This window comes from Mandrillus leucophaeus, unplaced genomic scaffold (genome assembly GCF_000951045.1).
Source record: "Mandrillus leucophaeus isolate KB7577 unplaced genomic scaffold, Mleu.le_1.0 Scaffold20, whole genome shotgun sequence".
Lineage (NCBI taxonomy): Eukaryota > Metazoa > Chordata > Mammalia > Primates > Cercopithecidae > Mandrillus > Mandrillus leucophaeus.
In genome coordinates, this window is record NW_012102032.1 from 4,500,499 (window position 1) to 4,526,664 (window position 26,166).

General features: G+C 49.8%; 1 protein-coding gene across 3 annotated transcripts in view; it reads right to left on the reverse strand.

The window, feature by feature from the left end:
- MSI2 (musashi RNA-binding protein 2) overlaps positions 1-26,166 on the reverse strand; it is a 436,274-nt gene that overhangs the window by 5,830 nt on the left and 404,278 nt on the right. For 2 of the 3 annotated variants that reach the window (XM_011979224.1, XM_011979226.1), the window contains 2 exons: positions 3,831-3,985; positions 1,872-1,944 (listed from right to left, as the gene is read on the reverse strand). In XM_011979224.1, coding sequence (XP_011834614.1) covers positions 1,903-1,944; positions 3,831-3,985 — 197 coding nt within the window. In that variant the 3' untranslated portion in view covers positions 1,872-1,902. Of the gene's footprint in view, positions 1-1,871; positions 1,945-3,830; positions 4,040-26,166 lie in introns of all 3 variants that reach the window. The other variant, XM_011979225.1, reaches the window with a different exon arrangement.

The window sequence follows — 26,166 nt, forward strand, 5'->3', positions numbered from 1 at the left end:
CTGGGCTCCTCTTTTGTGGATGGCGCTAAATGTCAGAGGGTCACCTCTGTTGGGGACAATGTGTGTGTCTGACCAGTCCTTCCTAACTGCTGCGGTGCAGCCACGTGGCTCTATGAGTTCACCTAATCCATTTTGGAAGGGGGTGAGTTGCTATCACACTCTTGGCTACTTCGTCCTTCTCTGGAAATTGAGTCCTAGACTTAGATGAGGGAGGATGGGCTGGTAGCAGCCTCCCCCATCCCATTCTATCCCGCCCCACCCCTACGGAGAGGCTTTAGTGGCCTTGGGGGTACATGGAGCTGTGGGCAGGAAGCCCTACACCACTCCTTCTCTTCCAAGGGAGGTAAGGAGGGAGCACAGGCAGCCCCAGTGCCTGGCCTTTCAAGGGTCTGCTGTGCCTGGTAGTTGTTTAACCCCCTCTTCATGTGACTTCACAAAGGGCTGGAGCCATCTTCAGTCTCCGGAGTTCTTGGTGATATCAGTTGTCCCTGCTCCCAGAGAAACCTTACTTCCTCTGGGCCCCCAAACCCAGCTTAATTAGTAGCGAGTAGCTTTCCTTCAAACTGTTAGTGGCCTCTGGCTCTGGCCAGCAATGGCTGGGTCAGTGGTCAAGGGGAAGTGGAGGCGAGGGGTGGGGGAATTCACACACATGGTTTATTTGGTTAACAGAGGCAGTTGCGTTAGTTGAGGTGATCCCTTAGCAGCAACATTAGAGAAATCCAAGAGATTTGTGGAGCTCAACTCAACCCAGTTCTCCACCTGGTCTGACTCAGGAGCCAGGAGCAATCCCTCTCTAGGAGAGAGGCATCCAATGAAGTGCAAGCCTGAAGTGGCCAGTTCATCTCCAGCCTTGTTTCTCCTACATCCCAACTCCAAGAGTGAAAGGCTCTGGTGCCCCTGTGGGATTTTCCTAGTGGAATACATTCCCTGGCCTCAGCTGTCACTCTCTCTTTTCCAGAGACAGATCCATGTTCCAACCTCACAAACTTAACATGCTAACACAGTACACATCTAGTGCTTTCACAAGGACAACCCCTCTCCCTTGCTGGTGTTCTTCCCAAGAAGGACAGATACTCACTTCCACAGGAGTGTGTGGCAAGGGGCTTCCTCACTGCCCCAACCTCCCTCTCCTCTCTTCCATCCCCTCCATATCCCCATCAAAGTGATTGAAAAAATGTTTAATTAACTTGAGCTCAGTTTAAAAGGTTAGGAAACTGGCAGGGATCCAAATCCACGTTACACAGGTGATGTCGTTAATTTAATTTGCTTTTCGTGCAGTAATCTGGATAATTACTCAGTAGTTACTGGCAAAAATGTTTTCTTTTCACTAAAAGATGGAGTCTGACTGTTTGACTGCATGAACCCCATTGGCTGAGCCCCAGCAAGGCCTGGGGAGCTGAAGGGGCCCAGCAACTCACAGGGCCAGCTCAAAGGACCTCCAGCAGTGGGTGGCCCTGGCCCCCATCCCTGCTTCCAGGCCTAGCAGAAGCCCAATGCTTCCCTGCCTCTATCCCCCTGGGACGGGCGCAGCACGAGATCTCCTTCCAGTTTCCCACACTCTTGATTGTATTTCGAGACAGAGAAAGATGAAGGGTGGGGAAGATACAGAAAAAGAATCCAAAGAACCAAATTAAGAAAAAAAGAGAGAGAGTCAAAAAGGTGGGGGTCATGATTAAAAGCTAGAGGAAGGGATGACAGATTAAAAGACTGGATTTGTTTTTGCCCCCACCCTCCTGAAAAGGGGTCCAGAAAGAGGAGAGAGAGAGATGTGGATGTGATGAGACAGGGGCACGCACGTACATGTATGACCCGTGGACATACATGTACGGACACACCAGCAGGGCGGAGACACATGGCAGAGACGGTAATACCTCAGAGTGAGATGGCAACGAAAGCACCTGCTCAATGGTATCCATTTGTAAAGGCCGTTGCAATCAAAGGTCCCTAAAATTGCACAATTGTTAAGGTCATCAGTGTGCTATACATGGGAACAGATTGTCACATTCTGGGAAAGGAAATTATCTCTAGGACTAGTTCTGTGGTTGCCAGCATGAATATGTAATTCTGAGACACCGTGCCATGAGGGGCCAGGATGACATCCTCCTTAGCTCCAAACCCCTAGTCCCCACTCCCTCCGCCCCTACCAAGCCTATCTGCTTACCCAGGGAAAAACCAAAAGCCAGATTCAGAGGCGTGGGTGGGTGGTGGGAAACGGGGGTTTGTGCCCCCAGTGATGGGCACGGCTGCCCTGAACCCCAGAGTGCAAAGATAAGTCTCTGTCCACAGTCCCAGCGGCTCTAGCTGGGGAGAAGAAATCCCGGTGCAGACAGACTGGGATGCTTTCTGGTTATTTCAGAAAAACATCACAGCCCACAGGTCAAAAGACCCCGGTTTTCAAGAACAAATTGGGCCTGTGTTTCTGGATGCTGAATATGGAAATGAGTTGTGTTCTAAGTAGTGATAGATGGTCCCCTAAATTGAGCAGCTCTCAGGTGAATAATAATATTCTGGATTTGGTACCACAGTTGATCCGAGGGGATTAGATTCATCAAACTACTGACTTAAGTGATACTGGCTTGGGAGCAGAACTGAACAAGGACCCACCCTGCACAAGTAGGGCTGGCAGGTGTGTGTGCATGTGTGCGTGTGCGTGTGTGCGTCCGTGTGTGCGTGCATGCATGTGTGTGTGTGCATGGATGTGTGCGCGCGCGTGTGTGCATGTGCGTGTGTGCGTGTCTGTATGAGGGAGGAGCTCCCAATGCCAGGGGGCATGAATGAGGCCACCTTGGTGCCCTAGACTGTCTGCACGTGTTTTGTTCTCCGCAGCGTGGCCCCCAAGGCAGGGCTTGCCAGCTGTTGCTCAGAAGCAGAGTCTGACAGGAACGTGGCCTGGGACTGCAGACGCACCCATCTTAGCTCAAAACCAAGCTGCCTCCAAAATGCTGAGGCTGGCTAGGGCAAAGGTTGGCCAATTTTCTGTTTCCAAAATGGAAGGGACAGCGAGCAAGTGGGCTCAGACACATTCATGCTCACACACACCGGGAGGGAGAAGAACAATACAATCTGAAAACAGCATGCAAATCTGTTAAGCAAATCTCCATTGCCTGGATTAGTCAGATTATAGAACCACAGAGCATTACAAATATCAAATGCATCTGGCCTTCAAGGGGTGGGGGCTGCAGCTAAAGAATGCAAATGGGAACTTACTTGGAACCTGGAAACTGTAAGAAACATTAGCAAAGGAAACTGCCTGGGAGAGGGCTTGGACCCCCACACCACCTCCCAGGCTCCAGCACTGCTACTGGACTTTAGATCAGGGGCTCTGTTGACTAAGGCTCCTACTCTGGTGGGGAACTGGGACATTTCCCAGCTTTCAGGTCCCAGCCCACATGACAGTGTCCAGAAAGCGGGGATCAAGGAAGGTGGCCACTACTGAGGCCCTATTACGTGCCAGTGCGTGACATTATTTCGAATAATCCTCCCACACTCTTTGAGGAAAGTACAGAGATGCTGGTTTTGCAGTCGGGGAAATGAGGTTCAGGCGGGTCATCGAAGTGGCTCAAGGATGCACTGTGTGAAGGTGATGGAGTGGTGAGATCTGAACTGGACCTGCCCACGCTCCTTCTGCTCCATCGCACAGCCACACGAGAGGCACTCAGGACACGTCTAAGACGACGGAGGCTTTAGCCCTCAGGAGCTGGTGTGATGTTGATGGGGACCCTCTGTCCTCTCCTCTGCCCCCGATTTTGGGCTTTCCTGGCACACCCACAGGCCACAAGGAGCTGGTCAGGAAGGAGGAGGCAGGAGGGCAAGGGAAGGCAGGTACTTACAGCTATGCCGTGGCCGAAGCCCGAGCCCGGCTGTGGGCTGGCCGCACTTATGTAATTCCCCACTCCGGAGTCCTGGCTGGCAGGGCCGTAGAGATCGGCGACAGGTCCTGGGCTGTTGGCCCCCGGGAAGCCTCCGGGCCGCGCCGGGTTGGAGCCTGCCGGGGAAGCGGGCGCGCCAAAATTCGGTTGAGCACTGTAGCTATTCAGGACTGGTGTGCAGAGAATAGAGCTGGGTATGAGGCCAGAAGCCAGGCATGCACCGGTCATTACAAGCCAAACACTTGAGAAAAACAGCTGAGGCCCAACTTCTAACACTCAACCAAGGCCATGCGAAAACATCAGCAGGGACTCAAGAATACTCAGCCCAGGCTACTACTAAGAAGCTTGGAGCTCCAAAAATATAGAGAATAAAAAAACAATCATTCAACACACTACGGCAACCAACCGGAGGTGCTTCACTGCCCACCAAATTATCACAATAGAAATAGAGATATATATGGAAGAAAGAGAGAGAGAGAGAAAGAGTTTTTTTTTTTTTCACATCTGAATTGATGCTCATGCAGTCTTCTAGATCTGGGCACGTTGAGACAGCATTCACATCCCATGCAAACTACAAAGGAACTAGTTTTAGACTACACATTGTGTTAATATTGATATTAAAACGTGACAGGAAACAAAGCAATTTGTGTCCAGGAAAAAAAAAATCTTTGCGGAGGGGATTTTTGATCTTTTCTTGTATGTGTGTTTCACTTTTTCTTTTTGGATCCATTAAATGACAAATTTGTTTTGTTTTTTTAAAAAAAGACAAAAAAGATTTCCATTCTCCATCCCACCCCCACCACTCCCCCCTCCCCACTGGCTACTCCCTCCCTTCCCACCCTTCCCACTCATAACCCTGAATGAAAGTCATCAATACTGAACGTGGTCGGAGGATGGGATATGTCATGGAGAGTTTGGGCATCTTGACATAACAGTAATGATGGCGGCAGAGAGTTTCCTTTTGGGGTGGAGAGAAGGGGATGGAGGGAGGGATGGGGGGGAATGGTAAACCTGGAGGCTGGGGCCAGAGCTGGGGTGGAAGCCAATGGTTCTACAGGACACCCACACACTCACCTCCTGCAGGAGAAGGAAAGGGGGGATTTAAACTTTTTTTTCCTTTTGTTTAAAAAAAAAAAGACAAAGAAGTATGAATGCAGAACATACCGACTGAACCAATTCATAGCTAAACCATAGCTGATCAAAATGCCTGCTTTCTCTTGGTTATCCTGCAATGTCAACTCCAGACTGAGAACAGCAAGCTCAGGATGTATACAGAGAGGGGACTTGACACGCACAAATCCAGAGAGAGTGGTGGGGTTGCAGATCGGGGGGCAGCGGAAGGTGACACTGCCTCGGCCCCCCACCAATCTCATCATTCTGACCCTAATGAGGGCCGCAGCCTGTCAACCAGTTAACTAGGTTAATTTTGTTCACCTTTATTTCCCCTTAGTAGTTTAAACTTTATTTTCTTTTCCAAAATGGAAAACAATATTTTTTTTAATTGTAAAAGGAAGTTCTTACTGATTTTTAAGCCTCAAGGTGAGTCTGGGCTGGCCAACTTTGGTCTACGGCTAATCCGTATTAAAGAACCAGACATTCTGAGAGTCACGCTTTCAGATCTTCGGCTCCAAAGGGCTGCTCCTGGCAACAATCACTTCTCCCTTCTGCCTCCCTTGGCCTCTCCCCCTCTTCCCTGTGACCAGTTGCCTTCAATGGCAGAGGCAAAGAACATCCATGCAGGTGGGGTCACTCCTGGCTTTGGCCCCTCCCTTGCCCAGGGACCTGTGGTTTGAGGCCCTCAGTTCTGGTGGGCCTGGAAGAGCCAGAAGTGGATTGATTTTCACCCACTTGTCACAGGGATGGGAAGAGATTGATGAGGCACCCAAGGCACACTGGCAGGAGACTGAGACAGAGACACAAAGATACACGAGAGACCAAATCAAGCTGGGCCTGGCTCCTGACTCAGCAGAGAAAACAGAACTGTAGCCTCCGGATGCCCTTGGGGTGGGAAGCCCGAAGGTGAGCCCCTTTGAAGCTGTAGCTGAGAAATGAATAAACTGGCCAATGGAAAGAGCAGGTTAAAGAGAAAAAGAAAAAAAATAAATTACAGAGGCTGAGAGCAAGTGAACGGCTGATCTGGGAATGCGCTGGCAGACAAAAGCATCAGAGATTTTTGAATACAGAAGATTCAACTTGCAGATAACACTTGGCCCTCTCACTCATGGAGGCAAATATCAAGCCGAGATATTCAAAAGGCGGTATTATCTTAGTCTAACACATTTTTTTCTTCTGAGCTCAGGAAAACAGAAGAAGCTTGGACAGTGGACTCCTGGTTTTGTCCAGGCAGCTGAAATCCCTCCCTATACAAATGAATTAATTAGCCTGTTCCATTTTAGGCTAATAGGATGGGGTGGGCATGAGGAGGCGCAGTGGTTGATGGAAAGAAAGTTTTTTTGGCTTCTTTCTTGTCTGGCCGGATGTGAACCCAGGAAGGTGTTGGGCAGGCTCACCTAACTAGTGGGTGGGGAGAAGCAGGTTTAGATTTCCGTTTCTTCCAACAGAAGAGCCACCTAGAGACTAACCTAGCCAGCAGAAGCAGTCTCGGAGACAGGACGTAGCATGCCCACAGAAGGGTGATGTCCAGAAATGCCCCCTTCTGCAGGCCTAGAAGACAGAAGGGCTGTTGGTGTTATGCCCATCCCTGGCAACCTCTCCCATTCCTGTGTGCGGGGAGGCCTGTGGCTTCTGAGTTGGCCTGAAGGGAATTTCACAATAAGCAGCTCATCTTAGGTCTATATCACCCCTCCTTGCTCAGTCATCCTCCATCAAATGACACTAAAATCACCGTGGAGAAGACACTGTATTAGAATGCAGCTTTCAAATCCCAAGTCCTGTTTTATTATGCACTTGCTCATCACAATGCCGGAGCCTCAGCTCAAAGTCACCTTGCAGATGTCCCCCAGCCAGGGGTGAAAGACAGGGCTGCTGGGTCCCCACTAGAGGGCGCAGCCGGCAGGCAATAAGCGCCCAGTTCTGGGCTGGTCCCCTGTCTCCAGCTAGGCTTCTGGGCAGTGGAACCCGCACCCTTGAGGGCCGGGCGCACGGAAGAGAGGAGCCTCTATTTTCCACAGTCAACACTTGTGTGTGTCTGTCTCCGCGAGCAGAAGACCCAGGCTCCAGAAAGCATGTTAAAGTCCCCGAACAAGCCATCTGGAAACTCATGCATCTTTGAGAAGACTCATAAAAAGCAACGGCTCTGGCTGCTTAGGAGAGAATGGGGACTGCCACTTGGCACATAAACGTGTCAGTAGCTGTTCCTGCTGTCTGACAGTGGGAAGACATTAGGGACAAAGTAATTTTCTTCTTTCGCGAAGTCAGCGTAACTCCACATACTGAACACTGGCTGGCTACACAGGAAAGGGGCTCATCTGAGAACGCTGTCTCCCTCTAAGAGGAGACGTAGAGAGTGGGGTTGCAGGGGGTGGGGGGGAAGGCATGAAGCCAAATCTCTGACCTGAGGGTGCTTTCTGTGGAAGTCATTCTCCAGTCGATTCTCAGTGATCTTTCTAAGTGAAGGGTGCCTTTTCCCCAGGCACGGAGACTTATTTTGGGGGGCCAGAATCGGTCCCATATACCAGGATCAGCTCGGGAAGAGAAGATGGGACGTGGCTCTTAGTGGACAAGGGCACCTTGTCTACTGCTCAGCTAGGGTGTGCGTGTGTGTCGGGGGGGAGGGGCAGGGAGTACACTTTGTTGAATAAATAAACAGTGCTGAGATTTATAAATTGGATGTTATGACTCCTGTCCCAGAAGAGGACAATGTCTTGCAAACGTCTTGGCATTTTTGCAGCAGGAGCTATGAGCGTTAAGTGGCTTGGGATAAGCCCTGCTCTAGGATGGCAGTTTGGGGGCTCATTGTGGTGATCAGGTTCATTTCATTAGCAGCATCCATGGCAGCATTTTAATCCCAGGCAGGTTTCTCTTTGCCCTTCATCCTCACTCCCCAATATCCTCTGGGCTTTCCCAGTCAAGGTGGCACCCACAGAGAGGCAGCAATGATGTAGAGAAAGGGAGCACTGGACTCGGAGGCAGAAGACCTGACTGTGACCCCAGCTCTGTTCTTACAGTCAGGTGCCTTGGGCTAAGAAGCCACTCACAAGCCCAAGTCCTCATCTGTAGCAAGTGAGTGATGCTTTCCTTATTCAATCTGACTCACGGGGCTGCTTCAGGAATGAAAAAGAGAAAGTGTTCTGTAACTTGTCAAGTTTAAAACAAATACACCCTATTTCTGAAATAGTTATGTATGCAGAGCCCAATAAGGCGGGTACCACCTGTGGATTTAGGAAAATCTGATATAGGAAAATGCAATTCACTATCCATATGAATCAGGAGGTGACTTACAAAAATCCCAATTTATCCATTTGGTGCATTTAATCATCTTGGGCCTGAAGAAAGAACTCCTGGGAATGGGGGTCAGAAAAGCGAGGACACCGAATCTCACCGAGGATGGCAAAAGGAGATGCACTTGAATGAAAGTTGGTGGCATTTCACATGGGATAAAAGGAGAAACTTCCTGCCCATCAATAAAATACGCTGATGGCTGACCTGGGAAAGTCCGAGAATCTTATCCTGGAGATCTTAACAGAGACGGATGCTGCAGGCTTAAGACTCTCACCTGCAAGGGTTGGACCTAAAGCTACCGAGCATCTTGCCCTTAGGGTTCTAAAACGAGATGCGAGAGATGCCTGCTGTCTGGTCAGCATGTGACTCTGCCCAACTGTGGTGAGAAGGGACTGGGCTGAGAGTGGAATTAGGCATGGAGGGTAGGGAAGTGGTAGGAGTCAGAACAGCCTCACTGTAGGTCTAGAAAAGGTATGGAAGTCTAGTCCAATAATTTTTGTGTTGTCCCTAAGTGATGCCACTGGACCTGAGGCAAAAAGCTAGAGCCAGGACAATGAGGGGGGCACCTCTCAGAGGGCACCTCTGGCTCTAAGGCCTGAAAATTGGATTATTACTGATCCAGAGAAAGGAACTGTTTACAAAATATTCTCCAGATGAGCTCAGTTCACATATTTGGGACAAGCCAGGGGCCCACCAAGTTCCAGCCCTAGACCCAGCTCCTAGTTTGGTGGGTCTCACATTTCTGCAAAAGCCAGGGCCAGCCCTCAAGACAATTTCGGTCATCTGCTTTGTGAATTATCTGCTGCTGCCAGGTTTCATTTCAGGCCAAAGACCGCAGTGGCCCTGGCACATTTCCGGGAGAAAGACCCTCCCCTGCCCAGCTCGTGCATGTGGCCCGGGTAAGGCAAATGCAACGGAGGGCCCACCCTTGCCAAGGCCAATTCGGAAGGGATTTGGGCTGACTGGTGTCACGGCCTCCATTCCCAACCCCCAGTCCTGACAGGATGGAGGACTGAGAACAGGAGAGGTCATGAGCCTGTGTAATAGTCTGTGAGGGCAGAGGCTGTGTTAATTCATCACGCTGAATTTTTAGGAGTTTTTGTTTTAGAGAAATTTAAAGAAACTAAATAAAGTTATCACACCCTCCAACACTCACCTCTACCTTCATCTTGTCTATATCATGCTTGTATCTGCCTTGATTTAAAACTCCACAGTCATAGGACTCTATCTCCCTTATTAGCAAGAAATTCCTCCAGGCAGGTGGGGAACTCTCGGGATTCTCAGGGAGCCCTATGTTCCCGATCAGAGAGCATATTCTCCAAAGAGCAATAGCAACTTTCTGCCATTCCTCAGTGGACACTGGCTCCACAATGCCAGTTGCCTGTCAACAGTGAGGGCCTGCATGAGTCCCTCTGAACAGCCAGCTAGTCTTTATTGGAGGGCTCTGAATTTTGCCAACTGGGCAGCCAGAGGCCTTCCTGGGGAACAGAATTGGGGATCCCATTCTGCAGTTTCCTTCCTGTGTCCTCTGAAAACAGTGCCCACTGTAAATAATTGCAGATGGTCAAATGCGAAAGGTAAGCATGAAAAGACAAAATCTATTTCTGATAATGGAAGGAGAATACTCAGTTATGAATTGGCATGTCTCGAGCAGAGCAAGGTAGGATTACACTCCAGGAGTCTGCCCGGCCAGCTATGTCCCAGCAATCCTTGGCTCAAGCTTTCCTTCTAGAGCTTAGCCTGAAGGTAGGAGAGACTGGTAGAGAAGATCAGCAACGATGTCCAACCTGGGAAAATTGTATGACATGCTAAATTAAAATCAAATCAGTTCAGGCACCCAGATGCAGGGACAGTCAATTTTATACACAATATAGTTTTTAAAGCTCTGCTGAAATTCAGGCTATTTCAGAAGGGAAACACTTTAAAACTGAGGGAGGATTAACAGAGCACTGTGATGGGATTTCTTTTTCACTGTCTGCATATACAAACAGATACATGACTGAGAGGTACACACTTAGCCTGGTGTCAACATCATGCTAGTCTTGATGTATCTGGAGTCGCCTGGCTCCTCTTACATGCTGCACGGGACACATGGTGAGTGTCTGGGCACGCACTGGGCTGATAGGGCAGCCAGCATCACACAGACATTCCAAATGTCAGTGACAATGGCGCCAGTCTTATGATAAGTTGTAGTTTCTGCTCGTTCTCAAAACTTAACCTGATTCAGACCACTGAGGTTGGTGCTGATAATGTCTACTGGTTAATGTTGGCCTGTCTCAAGTAGCGAACTGATGGACATGAGCACTTAACACTTGTGAATTATTTTGTTGAAAGATCTTGGCTTCTGGTCAAGTCACACTCCCCTAAAACCCTCAGGAGATAGTATCATTATTAGCCCGTTCTAAAACTCTCCTATAACATGTGAGTGGTAAAGCTGGGGAAGCACACTACCATTCAGATCAGTGTAGGGAGAAAGTTCCAAACACCCAGAACCAACCCATCTGAGAAAGGCTTTCTGGCTAGGACCATGCATTTTCTGTTGAGATATAATCTCAACAGTGCAGTGGTGCGCTCTTGACTCACTGCAACCTCTGCCTCCTGGGTTCAAGTGGTTTTCCTGCCTCAGCCTTCTGAGTAACTGGGATTACAGGTGTATGCCACCAAACCTGGCTAATTTTTGTATTTTTTGTAGAGACAGCGTTTCACCATGTTGGCCAGGCTGGTCTCGAACTCCTGACCTCAGGTGATCCACCTGCCTCAGCCTCCCAAAGTGCTGGGATTACAGGCGTGAGCCACCATGCCCGGCCCTCCTGATACGTTTTTATTATCAGCCCTGATTTGATTCTGTAAGTGTATCTCAAGCTCCAAAAGGGCCAGGCCAGGTGGGTTCTAGGCTGGTGGGTTGGGAAGGTGGGTGAGGGAGGATGGTTGTTAATGGTTGACTGCTGTCTGCTCATGGTGCAAATTCTGGGGATGGAGCAGCCTTGAATGGGCTGTGGCCTTGTGGCCAGAGAAACTAGGCTTTTGTCATGAGGCCAAGGAAAGAACTTTCTGGAGTTGAGGTCAGTTCCCATTTCTCTCAACCCCTAAGGGCCCTGAGGGACTGAGTTTGTTTGCAGGTTTCCAGGAGGCAAGCACAGAGGGCCCTGGGAAGGGAAAGGCCATGAGGCAGTCACCGGGGCCCTGTGCGGTGACCAGATGTCACTCCTGCCTGGCATTGGCACAGGGCTTGTCCTGCTTGTGTGAACTATCTGCCAGGCTTCACCAGACCAGGCTTCAAGCCTCAAACGCAGGATGGTGTTCCCGATCCCTCTCCACCATGAACGGATGTTTCAACAACACCTTACCCTGAGCCTCTAAAGCGCTTCAGAAGAGGAGGGAAAACCAACCCGGGAGACACATGTTATGGTTTGGCTGAAGCAGGCGGTGTCTTAACACTAACATCCTGCTGCCTCTTCCTTAAATTAATTGGCTTCAGACTCCAGGCCCACACAGGTTAGAATTTGCAAGGATTAACAGACAAGGAGGCTCCTCGGAACCTGCAGCATCCATGCCATGCTGCACTGAGCCACCCAGCAGCTGGGCACGTAGCTGTGGGGAGGCGAGATGCCACCATCACCACTCAGCAGAGAAAAGGCAGAGAGGTGGCCCCTGTTGGGTGATACCAGAGCCCTTGCTTCCTCATCCAGCCCTCCCAGGTCTGAGACTCCAAAGGAAATAGACAGGGAGTTTGCTGCCCGGAGACAACTCCCTATTCTCTCTTACAGTTTGGTGGCTCCAAGTTTCTACTAGTTCAGTCCTGAAAATGTGCCTTGCATTGCTTTGCTTTGATCCAGTGACTGCCTCTGTCCTTGAAGCACATTCATCTCTTTTTTCAAAAAAGAAGCCAGTTTGGCTTTTCCCCACATCTCCAGCCACCCTCTCATGTTGCTGCTCTGTGGTGTGCTTGGGCACCAATTTCCAACCTGAAAACCACCTTCCTGCCTGCCTCTGGCCAGGAGGCTCAGATCCTTCCTTGTGTCTTATAAGCGATTCCACTCACTGCAGGCCCAGTTTCTGCACGACAGACTACTGCTAACAGAAAACACTATGAAATCCAAGGCTAGCACCACAGACTTATGAGGCAGCCTAACGTGGTCCTCTCAATCATGATGAGAAGCTGTGTAAGAATTAGATGTCACTCTGCCCCGTTAGGCCTGATACTAGCAGGGACAAAACAGGGCCTGGAGGTGAAAACCAATGAGGCAAGAAGCACAAAGTTCTAGAAGCTGCGGCTTCTGCAGGTGTGAGGCTGGAAAGGGAACCCATACTTATGAGCCCCTGCCATGTTGCTAGGCATGTTAGTAGGTGTTTCACATCATCTTTTTTCACGCTCCGAACATCTTGTAAGAGCAGCTCTGTAACCCCCATTACAGATAAGGAGACCAAGGGTCTGAGCAGCTAGGAAATGTGTCCAATGCCATACAGTGTCTCAGACAGGACCAAATCTGGCTCTAACTTGAAGGCACATGCTTTTTGAATTATGCTGCTCAGGTATCCCTTCTGGAATCATACTTTGACAAGGTTTCCTCTGTTTACTTGGATCTTTCTTTGCCCCAGAGAAATTGCAAATTCAAGGACACAGAACAGATTCTCCAACCTTGGAGTAGAAGCTCCTGAGGGATGGACCCTGTTGCCCTTTCCAAATTGGGAGCTCCCTGGCAGTGGAAACATCTCTTCCATCAGGGTGGGGGTTCCCTGAGGTCAGGATCTGACTGCCCCAAAAGATACAGGACTGCCTCTCTCCTGATGACTAGGTCACTCTCCCCTATGCCACAGACCAAAGAACAAGCAGACTTGCAGTACTGGTGGGGTCAGGCTGGAAGCAGAGAGGGCACTGCCAGAGCGAAAGTAAGCCTTGGTCAACCCTGGGCCCTCGCTAGAACTCCCCTCCCCAACCCCAGGAAAGTGCCTGGACCCAGGGGGCCACCCAGAGAGCTGATCTCAATCCTAAAAGACCACTCCATTCTGCTGAGAGCCAAGGCCTTTGGGGAGCTCGCATGCCCTAGGGCTGAACGGTATTTATTGCCCAATCATATCTAATAGAAAACTCACTGCTGGGGCTCTAGCAGGCAGGGGGCAGGGTGAGGTGGGGAAGGTATCCCAGGGGCAGCCCCTTGAGGACCCACACAAAAGACTTTCCACTTGAGTAGCTCCTCTTTAATGATTATAAAGGCACAGGAGTCTAATCCATTTTTGATGTAAGCACTAATAGTTCTGTGTCCTTGAAGTTCAAAGCAAGCGCATACATGTCACTAATTAGCCAAGCACAGAGCCATTCAGCTCCCTCTCATGTTTCTAATTAGGTCTTTAATAACAAACAAACTCCGACCTTACCAAAAGGCCCCCATTGGTCACTCAAGGAGGGTGGCTGCTTCTCTGTTTACGGTTGCTGCAGGCTGCTAGTTTTATTTGTACATGCCCTTAATCTCAGCCAGGACTGGCCTGTCCTCGAGAGAGACAGGAGGGTCCCTCTATGAGGACAAAAACCCCTTGGTCCACCCTGGAGGGTGGCCTTCCTGACCCTGTTGGGAAGACCAATGGAGGCAGGAGAGCCATGGGCTCCACAGCAGCAGGCTAGAGATCCCAGCCCCACCTCCCCACCTCCCAGTTAGAGGAGGCTGGGGTACCAGTGACAGCCACAGAGATGTTATGGAGCTTTACATCCAGCAAGAACATGAGATACTTGGGCCCAGTGTTACACACTGCACCTGCCTGAGGCTCAGCCTGCTAGATTCTGGTTTGATGGGTCTGTGATGCAGCCTGGCCACTGCACAGTTTAAAAACTCCCCAGGTGATCCTAACAGAGAGTAACGTTCAAGAGCCACAGCATTGGCCTCAGTCTCTGGGTTGATTTGCTCATTGACAGCAGCTATTTACAGGTCCACTATTATTCATGAATACCATCCACACAGAATCAAACCCTAAGATTTAATCAACCACACCCAAGGATGGAAGTCTGAGGACAGATGTGTAAAATGATACACAGTTCTGGAACCGCTTCTGTCCCTCCCATTGCCTTCATACATTAAACAATTCATGGCTGACTGTTTTCAAATTCCCACCAAGTTTTCTATCACCTGGAACCTCTTGGCTTTCTCTCCACTCACTTCTCTCAGATCTTTTTTCTTTTTTTTCCCCCCGTTTTTTGAGAGGGAGTCTTGCTATGTCACCCAGGCTGGAGTACAGTGGCACAATCTTGGCTCACTGCAACCTAGGCCTCCCGGGTTCATGTAATTCTCCTGCCTGTCTCCCAAGTAGCTGAGACTACAGGCACACACCACCACACCTGGCTGATTTTTGTATTTTTAGGAGAGATGGGGTTTCACCATGTTGCCCAGGCTGGTCTCAAACTCCTGACCTCAAGTGATCGGCCGCCTGGGCCTCCCAAAGTGCTGGGATTACAGGTGTGAGCCACTGTGCCTGGCCTGTTTTCTCAGATCTTAAGGCACTGTCACTGTCACTGTTCCTATCTCCAAGGAAAAGGGATTTCGAGCTTTGGAAACTGCAGCAAAACAGAGCTGTAGAACTGAAGTGGCCCCCAAGGACCCTTTATCTGAAATCCTCATTTAGTAGAGGTGGAAGCAGGCCTGAAACCAAGTCTTCTGATTCCCTACTCTGCCTTCTACGCTGTTATGCTGCCTCTATTTTTTTTAAGCTGTTAATCATCCTCACTGGAGTAATCAACAAGGCAACCTCTCCCCCTAGGAGGCAGAAGCGATAGAAAGCAAGCCTCTCAGCTGCTTTAACTTCGAAGGCCAGGGCATGTGGAGCCACGGGGACAACCCTGAACAGTGTAAACCTCCAGCAGATCATTTCCAAGCCTGAACCGAATGTGCCCTTTAAGCCAGACGGGAGGGGAGTCACTAGAGTCTTGGGGGCTACCTCCATTGAAGACTTAAAGACTGTTTTACACACCTGGAGCTGATCAATCAAAGCCAGAAAACACAGAAGGACACAGCAAAACTGGACTAGGGGTCTTCTCTGACACTGGTCCATGGTGTCTGCTTTGCTGCTGTGCGTCTGTCTTTCCTCTGAAGGATGGTGACGCTGCCGCCACCTTTCCACCTGAGTCAGGGACTGACCCCGACTCCAGGGCATCCTGAATCCCATGTCTGTCAAGCTGAGCCCCTCCTCTTCTCTCCAAGGTCAGAAGCCCACCCTCTCCAGGATACAGTCAGAAATAACTTTCCGAAAGAGAGGCAAGAGGGGCTGGGCTGCCTTTCCCGGCTATATAGCCTCTGCCACAGGCACCCAGGCATCAAATGTTTACCACAGACCTGGGCAGACCATTTTATTAATATTAATAAGTAACCAGGAACAAAGGGCCCCTTTATTTTTAGCTTTCTCTAATTGTGTAGTAATTACTCATCTACAAAACAAATGAGGCCCTGCTCGCGGTTGCCATGGTACCGGGTGCCCAGCCTCCCTGCAGGATGGTTGGCCAAGAAGCCCGCGGCTCCCGCCTTGGCCCCGCCCCCCCCCCGCCACTGGCTCAGAGCAAAGCCCCAGCAACTGGGCAGCCAATCACCTCCCAGTCGTAAGGCCGGGCGGGGCTTCCCAGCGACCTTCCAGATGCGGTCCTCGCAGCCCACAGGAAAGAATGTTGACTCATCCCTACAGAGGACGTCTGTCTTCCCAGAGAAGCCCGCCCGTGCTCCATCGCCTAGTTTCTTCTGGGCATTGGCTAACTTCCCTCAGCCTTGTTTCAGCTAAAGGTTTCCTTCCAATAATTCTCTTCAGGCTGGCTTCCTCTTACCTGACCACGCCTCCTCGCGGCCTCCTTTGTCTGACATTGGTCTGAGTGCATTCAGGGACCAGAAACCTGATCAGAAATCTCAGCCAAAGGCAGGCAGTGTCTGCAACAGCAGGAGCAGGTGCAAAAAATACTTATACTGCCTCCTGAGGCCACTCGTAAATGATTTGGGGTTATCTCCTCCCCCAAAGATAATGGAGAATTGAGTTAAGAGCAGCTGTGGTTTTTTCTTGAGTGTCTGTTTTAAGGTTGTAGAGCCTGGCTCAGCCATCGCAGGGCTGGTGCGATGGAGCGTCCGCTGATAGTGGCTTATCCGAGGACAGAATGACGACAGGCTTAGGCTCAAATCCTGTCTCTGCCACTTCAGATAAGCTACTATCCTTTCCAAACTACAGTGTTTAAATCTTTAAAATGGGAATGAGAATGATTAGTGCTCACTTCATAGGGTTATGAGAATTAAATAGGGTAAGGCTGGTGGGCTTGACACGATACTTGGCTCACTCATAATACATGTGAGCTAGCATTATTAACATCTATTATCATTATTGTATTAAAATTGGCTAGGATGTGTCTCTAGCATTCTATTGATCACTTACAAGATATCTTTCCCTGGAACCCTTTTAGCCTATACCATGGAGTGGCTGCCATAGTGGTGTTCTCATCCCCTGACAGATCTAATTTCAACAGCCCATCACAGCTGTTCAAAAGCATTATTCGTCTGCTTCCTGTTCTGTAGGATCCCAAGCTGGGAAGGGAGACCTTTTTAAAAAAATTAATATTAATAAGCAACCAGGAACAAAGGGCCCCTTTATTTTCTGTATTTTCTAATTGCATAGTAATTACTCATCCATATGAAGAATGAGGACTAGGTTGACTTTGCCTCCGGGAGGCCTGATGGTTTGCATTGTTGGGGAAAGCAGGTGCCACCCACGGATATATGCAAAATATCTTCCAAGGACCCATAATCCCACCTTTCATTCAGGAGAGCTCACCGATGAGGAAGATAACTGAGGACATGGAGCAGAGGAGGGGGTGCCCCAGGTAGGGTGAATCAGGTATGGCTTCCTGGCACTTGGAGCTGAATTTTGACAGAGAGGGCAAAGACAAGGACAGAGGGAAGTGGAGTGGCAGAAAGAAAGGGGACAGTGGCCACCTCAAGGGCAAAGGAATGGGAAGCAATAGCCCCAAGCAGGGAATAAATAACAACTTGTTGGCAGAAGCAAAGGAAAACAGGGGAACTAAGGCAGAGATTTGCCATGGAATGCCCTCCTGTGTCTGCTTTCTCAATGCTTCTCATTCCACACCCCTTGCTCCAGGTCACAAGCCCAGCCCCAGACCCCAGGATTAGGGGTCAGACTGTTCTTTGTGGAGCTACAGCCAGGCTTATCTTCTTTAGATGGCTCTGTCCTTGCTGAGCTTCACTTCCACGAAGAATACGAACCTCCCTCTCCTATGACTATATCAACATGGCTTTCAAGATCTCCCAGAACCTTGACTGTCTCTATCTCTTCAAGCCCATATTCCCTGCCTAGCAGACAGCTCCCACTCCAAATTCTCCAAGGCCTGTGTCATGTCTTGCCTCCTCCACCAAGCTTCCTGCCTGCTTGGTACTCTCTGACCATGTAGGAATCTATCCTTATTAAAGGCTAGCTCTCACATCGGTTGTATACTTTTGTCTTCTCCAGAAGCCTGAAAGTTGGCTGAAGGCAAGGACCCTGCCATGGAATTATTCTGCATCCCACCCCAGCCCCTAGCGTGATCCAGAGTTAATCATCTTATGGATAAGAGCAAAAGGCCTACTGCTTCTTGAGCAGCTATATATTAACATCTATGGAGTGTTTAGAATGCACATGAATTATCTGTAACTCGTCCTCCCACCTCAGTCCTGCGTCTTGAATCCATCCTGGACAATGTTGTCAAAGCTTGTCAAACATACAAATCTGATGTCAGTTCCTAGTTTCAGGCCTCCCATGGTCTCATGGGCCCTGCCCATGTAAATCCAGTCTTCTTAGCTTAGTACCAAGGGTTCCCTGCTCTGATTCTGCCGAGCTCTCTGGCTTTACCTACAGTTACTCCCCTGTTGCATTTTATTCTCCAGCCGGAATAAAGCATCTGTAGGGCCTCCACCTCACTCCACTGTCCTGGGGTCTGGTGGCTTTGCCCATGATGTTCCCTGGCCCCCTGGGGAGCTCCTATTTGTCCTTTAAAAGTGGAAACATTCAGGCCGGGCGCGGTGGCTCAAGCCTGTAATCCCAGCACTTTGGGAGGCCGAGACGGGCGGATCACAAGGTCAGGAGATCGAGACCATCCTGGCTAACCCGGTGAAACCCCGTCTCTACTAAAAAATACAAAAAACTAGCTGGGCGAGGTGGCGGGCGCCTGTAGTCCCAGCTACTCGGGAGGCTGAGGCAGGAGAATGGCGTGAACCCGGGAGGCGGAGCTTGCAGTGAGCCGAGATCTGGCCACTGCACTCCAGCCTGGGAGACTGAGCGAGACTCTGTCTCAAAAAAAAAAAAAAAAAAGGTGGAAACATTCACTCCCCTGTGAAACGTTCCCTGACTTCCCAGGCAAAGCTAACCACTTCCTCCTCTGTGCTACTTCTGTATGTTGGATAGGCTTCTGTTACCCGGCTTACAGCATCCTATTGTAATTACCCATTAGTTTCCACACTAGGTTGGGAGATATTCAAGGGCATAGAGACTCTTAGTATTTATCCAGGAACTTCCAGGGCTGTAGTGGGCATCCACTGGTTGTCTCTCCAGCATCATTCTTCCTTTTCCCCTCTTATCAGCACGCAGGTTTTCCTTTGGGAATCCATCCTTACCCCACTGTGTAAAGAGCCATTCCACTTAGAGGGTGATGGATCCCACCCTCAGTGACTGGTTTTGTAACCCAAGCCTTAGCCAAGCAGCACAAAGCTCTGGACTTTCCTAGAATTCTGGACCATCTGACTCCCCTCTTCTGGACAGGATGGTATGACGCCAGAAACTGTTGCAATCATTTTGCCACCATGAGGAAAACCAATATAAAGACAGTATTGAAATGAGAAGGAGGACAGAGCTAAGAGAATTGCAGAAAAAAGATCCCCGAACAATCCAGGCATGAACCCCACTCTTCTATGGAGCTTCCAGGATGTCAGCCAATAAATCCCCCATAATATTTAATTCCCTGTAACATTAACCTATAGTGTTTAATCAGTGTTGGGAGGTTTCTGATACAGTGAAAAGCACCCTTGAATCAGGCTTAGGACAGTACCTACCACACCTACCACATATAACAATAATTACTACTGTTACACACTTAATAGATATCTGCCACATTCAACTCCATGGCAGATGTCCCCTAGGTCCAGTTCTGAAATCTACATCTGAAAGATCAGACTATGAGGTTTTAGGCCAGAGCCTGAGTGCTTGGCCTATGTAGAGCTGGAAGCTGAGGCTACTTGGGCTATCCCTACACGGTCTTTATTCCTGCTTGTGCCCAGTGTCCTGGGGGGCAGGTGTGTCCCTCATAAAAAACACAGCTTCTCCAGAGGGCTACTTAAGGGGGCCAAAGACCTGGGTTCAAGTCCAGGATTCTTCACCTTTGACCAAAGCCTTGCTCCCCAGGTAACCAGGTGTGTGATTTAAAATAAGTCACGTAGCCATTCTGTAGCCCAGCTTTCTCACAAAAACAAAACAAAAACATGCTTGTAAACCAGGCCACAAACTTCTGCCTTCCTGACTGTCTCACAGGGTGGCTATGGTAATATACATCATGGTGTATATCTGAACGTCAAAACTCTGCAGAGGCCAGGCACAGTGGCTCACACCTGTAATTCCAGTGCTTTGGGAGGTCAAGGTGGGAGGATCATTTCAGGCCAGGAGTTTTGAGATCAGCTTGAACAATATAGTGAGACCCTGTCTCTACCAAAAACAAAAACAAACAAACAAGCAAAAGACCAAAAAACAAACAAACAAAAAAAACAAAGCCGGGCAAGGTAGTATGAACCTACAGTTCCAACTACTTGGGAGGCTGAGGAAAGAGGTTCACTTGAGCTCAGGAGTTCAAGACTGTACTTCACTCCAGCCTGGGCAACATGTGAGAGTCTGTCTCAAAACAACAACAAACCAACCAACCAACCATCCAAATAAAAAAACCTCAGCAACACACAAGCAACCATGAATGATACACCTGGGCACATGCTCCCTGGATGATTCTCACCAACCCACAGGTTGACCAGCTTTAGGGGCTTCCTCGACCCTGCAGTACCCCCACCCAGCCCAGGGTGCAAGGAGCGGGTCTCTAGGTCCCTCTCTGTTGTGCTCTACATGCCCTTATGGAGCTACCAAGGACACCACCACACTTTCCACCCCTGCTCCAGACAGCTGGGCCTGAGCTCCTGAGCCGACACAAGAGCAACGACCAACCAGCTCAGGGGGCAGGCAGAGATGTGTCAACCACTGAAAATAATTCCACTGATTCAAAAGACCATTAACATTCCCCCACTCCATTCACTTTAGGATTAACTTATACTTAGGTCTGGGCTTCAAGGCTAGTCACTAATTGCACTAGAGTTGATTTATCAAGTGCACAGTATTTCTATTACAAAATTATTGATTAGAGCTGATGTATTTTATCCTCAACAGGGTTGGTCTGAAAGCCCTTGGAAAATGAATGAAGCTGAGGTCAGCAGCGGGCAGCTCTGAGCATTATTATAAATTCACTGGGGTTACTGAAATCCAATGCTGGACTCTTTATGGTGAAAAGTCCTGGCTGTCCCAGAAATGAACATTTTAATGACAAACTGGGAAACGAGGTGTCCATCCCCAGAACACACAGCAGTGGACTGAGAGACGTGTGTTCAGGTAAGATCCTTTGGTAAGTCTGGCTGGTTGTGGTGGTTGGCCCTAATGGGTCAGAGATTTGTTCTCCCCCTGGGCCACTACTGGCTCGATTCCATGGCCACAGATTTGGCTTTATCTTAGCTCAAGGTTTTCCCCATGACCTTACCCACAGATGGACCATCTTGGGGTCACAGCCCCCAGAGGATGCTTGCTGCTAGCCCAGGGAGGCTGGGTGAGAAAGCAGAGATGGCTGCACTGCATCCCCACTTCGCCGCTCCCCCCCCATGGATCTTGCTCATGGAAGCGCAGGAAAGCCCTCTTCAGAAATGAAGGCACACATTGATCCATTTTCCTTTTTTAAATGAAGCTGACAGTGGTCATTCTCAGGCCAGAAACAGTGCATTGTGGGAAACACGGACTTTCAGAGGACAGGACTAGAGTCTCAGGCCACCGAAGGCTACAAGTGCCATCTGCCTTTATATTCCTTGGTGCTTGGCATAAAACAAATCCTTAATACATGTTGAAAGCAATACCTGGGAACCCTAAAGCTTATGGTGCAACTGACCCAAATAGCTCCAGGATCCCTCCAGCAAGTGGAAGAGTGTATGTCGGATACTATCTTTCATGTCCCCCAGCCCCTAACATATATAAGGCAGAGGCTTGCAGCGGGAACACAGAAAACATCTTGAAGGGAGATTGGGATGGGCATGACTACTTCTTGAGATCTATTCTCCTCCCTAAAGCAATTTCTTTTCTGGTTCAAGTTAAACTATTTATTCCACCCCCTGACTTGCATTTTACTTTTGCTCATTTTACCAACTGGAACTGGAGCTCTTAGAATTTCCAGCCACAGGGCAGCAAAGCCATTTTCCTAGCAGAACCAGACCTGGGATTTAGGCCAGTGGGAGGGGATTTTCTGCTCTCCCTGCCTTCTGTCCCTACCCTCTTCTCTTACTCCCCAGCCTCAGGTCAATTTGCAGCTTCAGCAGCCCTGAAGCCTGACAGTTCCAGCCATCTCCCTGTGCACCTCCCCCACCCGCACCCCCATGCAGGCCAAGCTAGAAGAACAGCTCCTTCCAGATTTATCTTCCTGGGCCTTGGTGCCCTCATTCTGTTTGGGGGCAGACTGGCCTAACTCACATTCAATCCTTGTTCATTCCGATTCTGCCACCAATTTCCACAACTTGGTAGATTCTTTCCACAGCACTACCATTTTGCTTTATCTCTACGCATTCTCTCAGGGGACCTTATGGACTCTGACGTTTTCCTGGGCTTCTGTCTCCCACAGTAGATAACCTGCACCCTGAAGGTTCAGATCCCACCTGTGTTCCATCAATGCTCTTGCAGCATTGGGCAGAGCCACCACACCCTGACTGAAAGAGCAGGTTCCAGGAGGCAGGCACTACTCACTCGGCATCAACATGTAAGGGGTGGGGACACCTCCAAAAGCTCTGAGAGACCTCTGGCACTCCCTTATGGCTTGTCACCACAAATGTAGGGAAGATAGTGTGTCCAAACTGGCTGCATGTGCTCCTGTTCTAAGGGCACAGGCTGCAGGACTGCTCCTTTCCCCTTTAGGGAGCCTTCCTGGGGAGTTGGAGGAAACTGGGGGTGGTTCCTCTTGGATGTTCCAAGCACACCTCCCTTCCTGTCTCCATGAAACTGTGCCAGTCACCTCCATGCTAAGAATGTCACCACTCTTACCCTACTTAAACTTCACCAACCTTAAAAACAAATGGCAATGATTCGCTAGGACCAAGTGCATTCCCTGTCTGCAGACCAAGGATCTCAAGATCTCAATCCCTTCCTTACCGTGTCTCATTTCCCCTCCACCCCAAGAAGTAATCCATAGAGACAGGGCTGCCACATAGACCTGTATCCCTGAAGGGCTGGCTGTGACCTGCCAAAGGACTCAAGGAGTAGAGGGGCTCGAAGGAGTCTTGCTGGTAGGCCTTAAGAAATAAAAAAAGATCTGCTCTGTTCAAGAATAGTATGAGAAAGACAAGAACAAGGAAGACCTTTAAGACTCCTTCCAATCCTGGTTCCATTTTTGCACTATAATTGGACGATATCAACAGAGATCTCAGTGGGGAAGGCTAGAGCTGAGGGTGGTGACCCAGTTCTGGACCGGGGGAGCGGGGAGTGTGAGGGGAGGTGGTGGTGGCTGATGGTGAGAACATGGATCCAAGCCCCTTGGAAACATTGAAAATATGGAGCCCCTTCTCTTCCTGGTCCCCGCACTATCCTTCAGACGGCTGTGCTGTGCCGAGCCGTCAAAGACCCTGTAATATCAACTCAACAATGCATGTACTACAACTACAGCTACGGCTACCAGTACATCTACTACAGTGCATGCATTTAGTTCAGTCCCACAGATACATACAATCTAAGAACAGGCAGGGGAGGTGTGAAATGTTTTACTGGACAACAGGTGTTTTGGAGTTGTAACTAATAAAAAAAAAAAATCAAAAACGAAAGTGTACAAAAAAAGACATTTCTTGAGAGTTGGATATGAGTTTGTTTCTTGAACTGTTTCATCTGAACAAGCAAAAACATGCAAACCAGCTGGTACTAACAGGAAGCTGGACACTGAGAGAGGATTAATAGGTGTGGACAAACCTTCCCGCTGAGCGTGCTCAGAAGAGTGTTTGAGAGGAGGTGTGCAGATCCTAGCGTAAGAGAGGCGGGAAAGTATGCCTCAGAGACACTCTCACCGCAGCCCCAACCAAGCAAGAGAAAAGACAACAGAAATATGACTGCTCACACTCACCACCACCATCAGGAGCTCATGTTACTAGATTGGAATAAAGCTGGCAAGTATAAAGTACAGTAAGGGGTCCTGGCTGGGGCTGGGTGGGTGGGGAGAGGTGGGACGGGGTGGTACCAGGGGCTCAGAAGCTCTAAGATTGATACACGGACCCACCCATAATGTCACCCCAAACTAAAATACCCTGAATATCCAAACCACTTCCCTCAACTGTCGGGGGAGGCTTCTGTCGAACTGAATTGAGGTTTGGGTGGGACAGGATGGGGCCACTGGAACTGAATGAATACGATCAAAATAAACAAACAAACTCTCGACTGAGCACAAGAAAAGATGACATTTCAAACTACCAGGTGAAGGGAAAAGAAAAGTGACCACTGATAGTGAAGTTATCTAGGAGTCGGCAGGGACCTCACCTGGTGGGGTCGCCTGAGCCCTGCTCACCTCAGGTCCTGGGGGAATTAGGAACAGGGGGGCAGGCTGGCCCAGAGGAGTTGGCTGAGGTGGGCACAGACCTCAAGGCTCCCCCCCCGGACCTCCTACCCTGACACCATAGCCCTGATGGTTCCAAGTTGCTACCCTGAGCAAAAACGAAGCTGCCTCCACCCCACGGCCCTCAGCAAGTGCTTCTCACCTCAGGAAGCTCCCCCTAGAAGTCATAATAGAAGGAAAAAAAAAAAAACAAAAAACCTCAAACATTGGAGCTAGACAAAAATCAAAGACAAAAAAAGGGCCCTCCATAGGATGATGTCTGATCCCTGAACAAAGCCTGAGAACCCCTGGGGAGCGGAGGCCACGTCTCCTACTGTTTGGAGTTGCCTGCCGGGTTTAGCATGGTACCAAGTTCAGGGTAGGCACTCAACAGACCCTCCCTGAATGTCTCCCTGTGTTTCCCTATAAGGGAATGCAGTTGAGCTCGTGCCGACCTGCAGTAGTTGAGGCTGCAGGAGCATCCTTTTCCCCTGGGGAGGAACTGGGGTGGGTAAGGCAGGGCTTCAGGAGCTGGGGAAGGTGAAACTAGGCCATCAACACCCAGTAAGCCCTCTGTGGCCCAGACTGATGCATACACCCAAGTGAGTCTGTGTGGTCCCTTGAAATTCAGAGCAAAGAGCTTTTGCCACTGAGAGGCCACTCACAGGTAAATAATTGGCCCTCCCATTAGGCTTGGCTTCCCGAGCATTTTCTAGAGGGAGTGAGGTAACAGTCCCCTTACTGGCAGAATGCGTTAAAAGAAAGAAAGGCAGAGTGCTTCCTTTCCCAAACCTGTAACCCTGTTTCAGGTCCAAAGTGGGGCTGAGGAACTAGGGTAACCTGGCTACAAACAGGCAAGTGTCTTCCTGCCTAGGCAGTGCTCTCACTATGGTGGATACAGTCTAGTCATTGCCCTTGGGCACATCCCAAGCCCCTGACACCCGTGCCCGGCAGCACTGTGGGGTTGCCCTGTAGCTTCTAGGCTGACCCTGCACCCTGTGGGGCGGGGCAGGCACCTCGGAGTTGAGGATTTACTCCCTGCGCTAACCCAGGCTGGTGTGGGCAGGTGGTCTGGGAGCACACTCCTGAATACAGTTCACTAACAGTGCAGCGATGAGCATGGCTGACCTAGAATGGGCTGGGAGAGACTTTGCTCCCGATGGAAATGGCTACAAATCAAACACCATTGATCCTGAAAAAAAAAAAAATGTGTGGCTGGAGATGACCTTGGGGGTTAGGGGTTAGAGGGATGGGTGGGACTCCCGCCTGGCTCTGGGGGTCCATGAGAGGGTGGGGTGGCAGAAGGGGGCACAGACCGTGGGAGACGACTACGGCTCTCAGATTCATAAAGAACCCCATGCTGCCCTTTAAACTTGCCATGAAGTCAAGGAGAACGGGGTGGGGTGGGGAGAGAGGCAGGGTTAATTTCGGGTTAAAGTTTAGTTTCATAATCCAAGTTATAAAAAGAAAGAAACTGAACGGAGAAAACAACAACCAACAACACTCAAAAATCTCAAGAGTTTTCTTTTATCTTTTCCCCAACCCCAGGCACAGGTAGGGCTGAGGCTTGTTTATAAGGATACCAAAAAGCACTCAAGTTAAAAAACTAAATGGCACAGGGAGACACGAGGCAGCTGTGCACCCCGCCCCCAGGGCCCAGGGCTGGGGGGACCGAGGGACACTGGCCAGAGGGCAGGTGGGGCCTTTGGACACTGGCTGTGGTGAGCAGAAGCTCAGGCAGGGGGCCCCACTCTCTGGACCTGCCTGCCAGTCTGCCCACTTGCCAGCTCTCTGGCAAACTGCCCCTCGGCAACCCCTGAGAACTCCCTAGCCCCCTCCAAACAAAACCCCAGTGGATGATTCGGGGGAGTGGGTCCTTTGTAGCTCGAGGCAGTGCCAGTTTGCATGGAACGGATTTTTACTGAAGTTTTCTAATGGGCCTCACTGTGCCAACTTTTCATCACCCAGGGTGTGGGTTCTTGGCATTTGCCCTCTGGGCTTTTAATGCTCTATTTCCTGGTACCTTCACCAGCCCCCCAC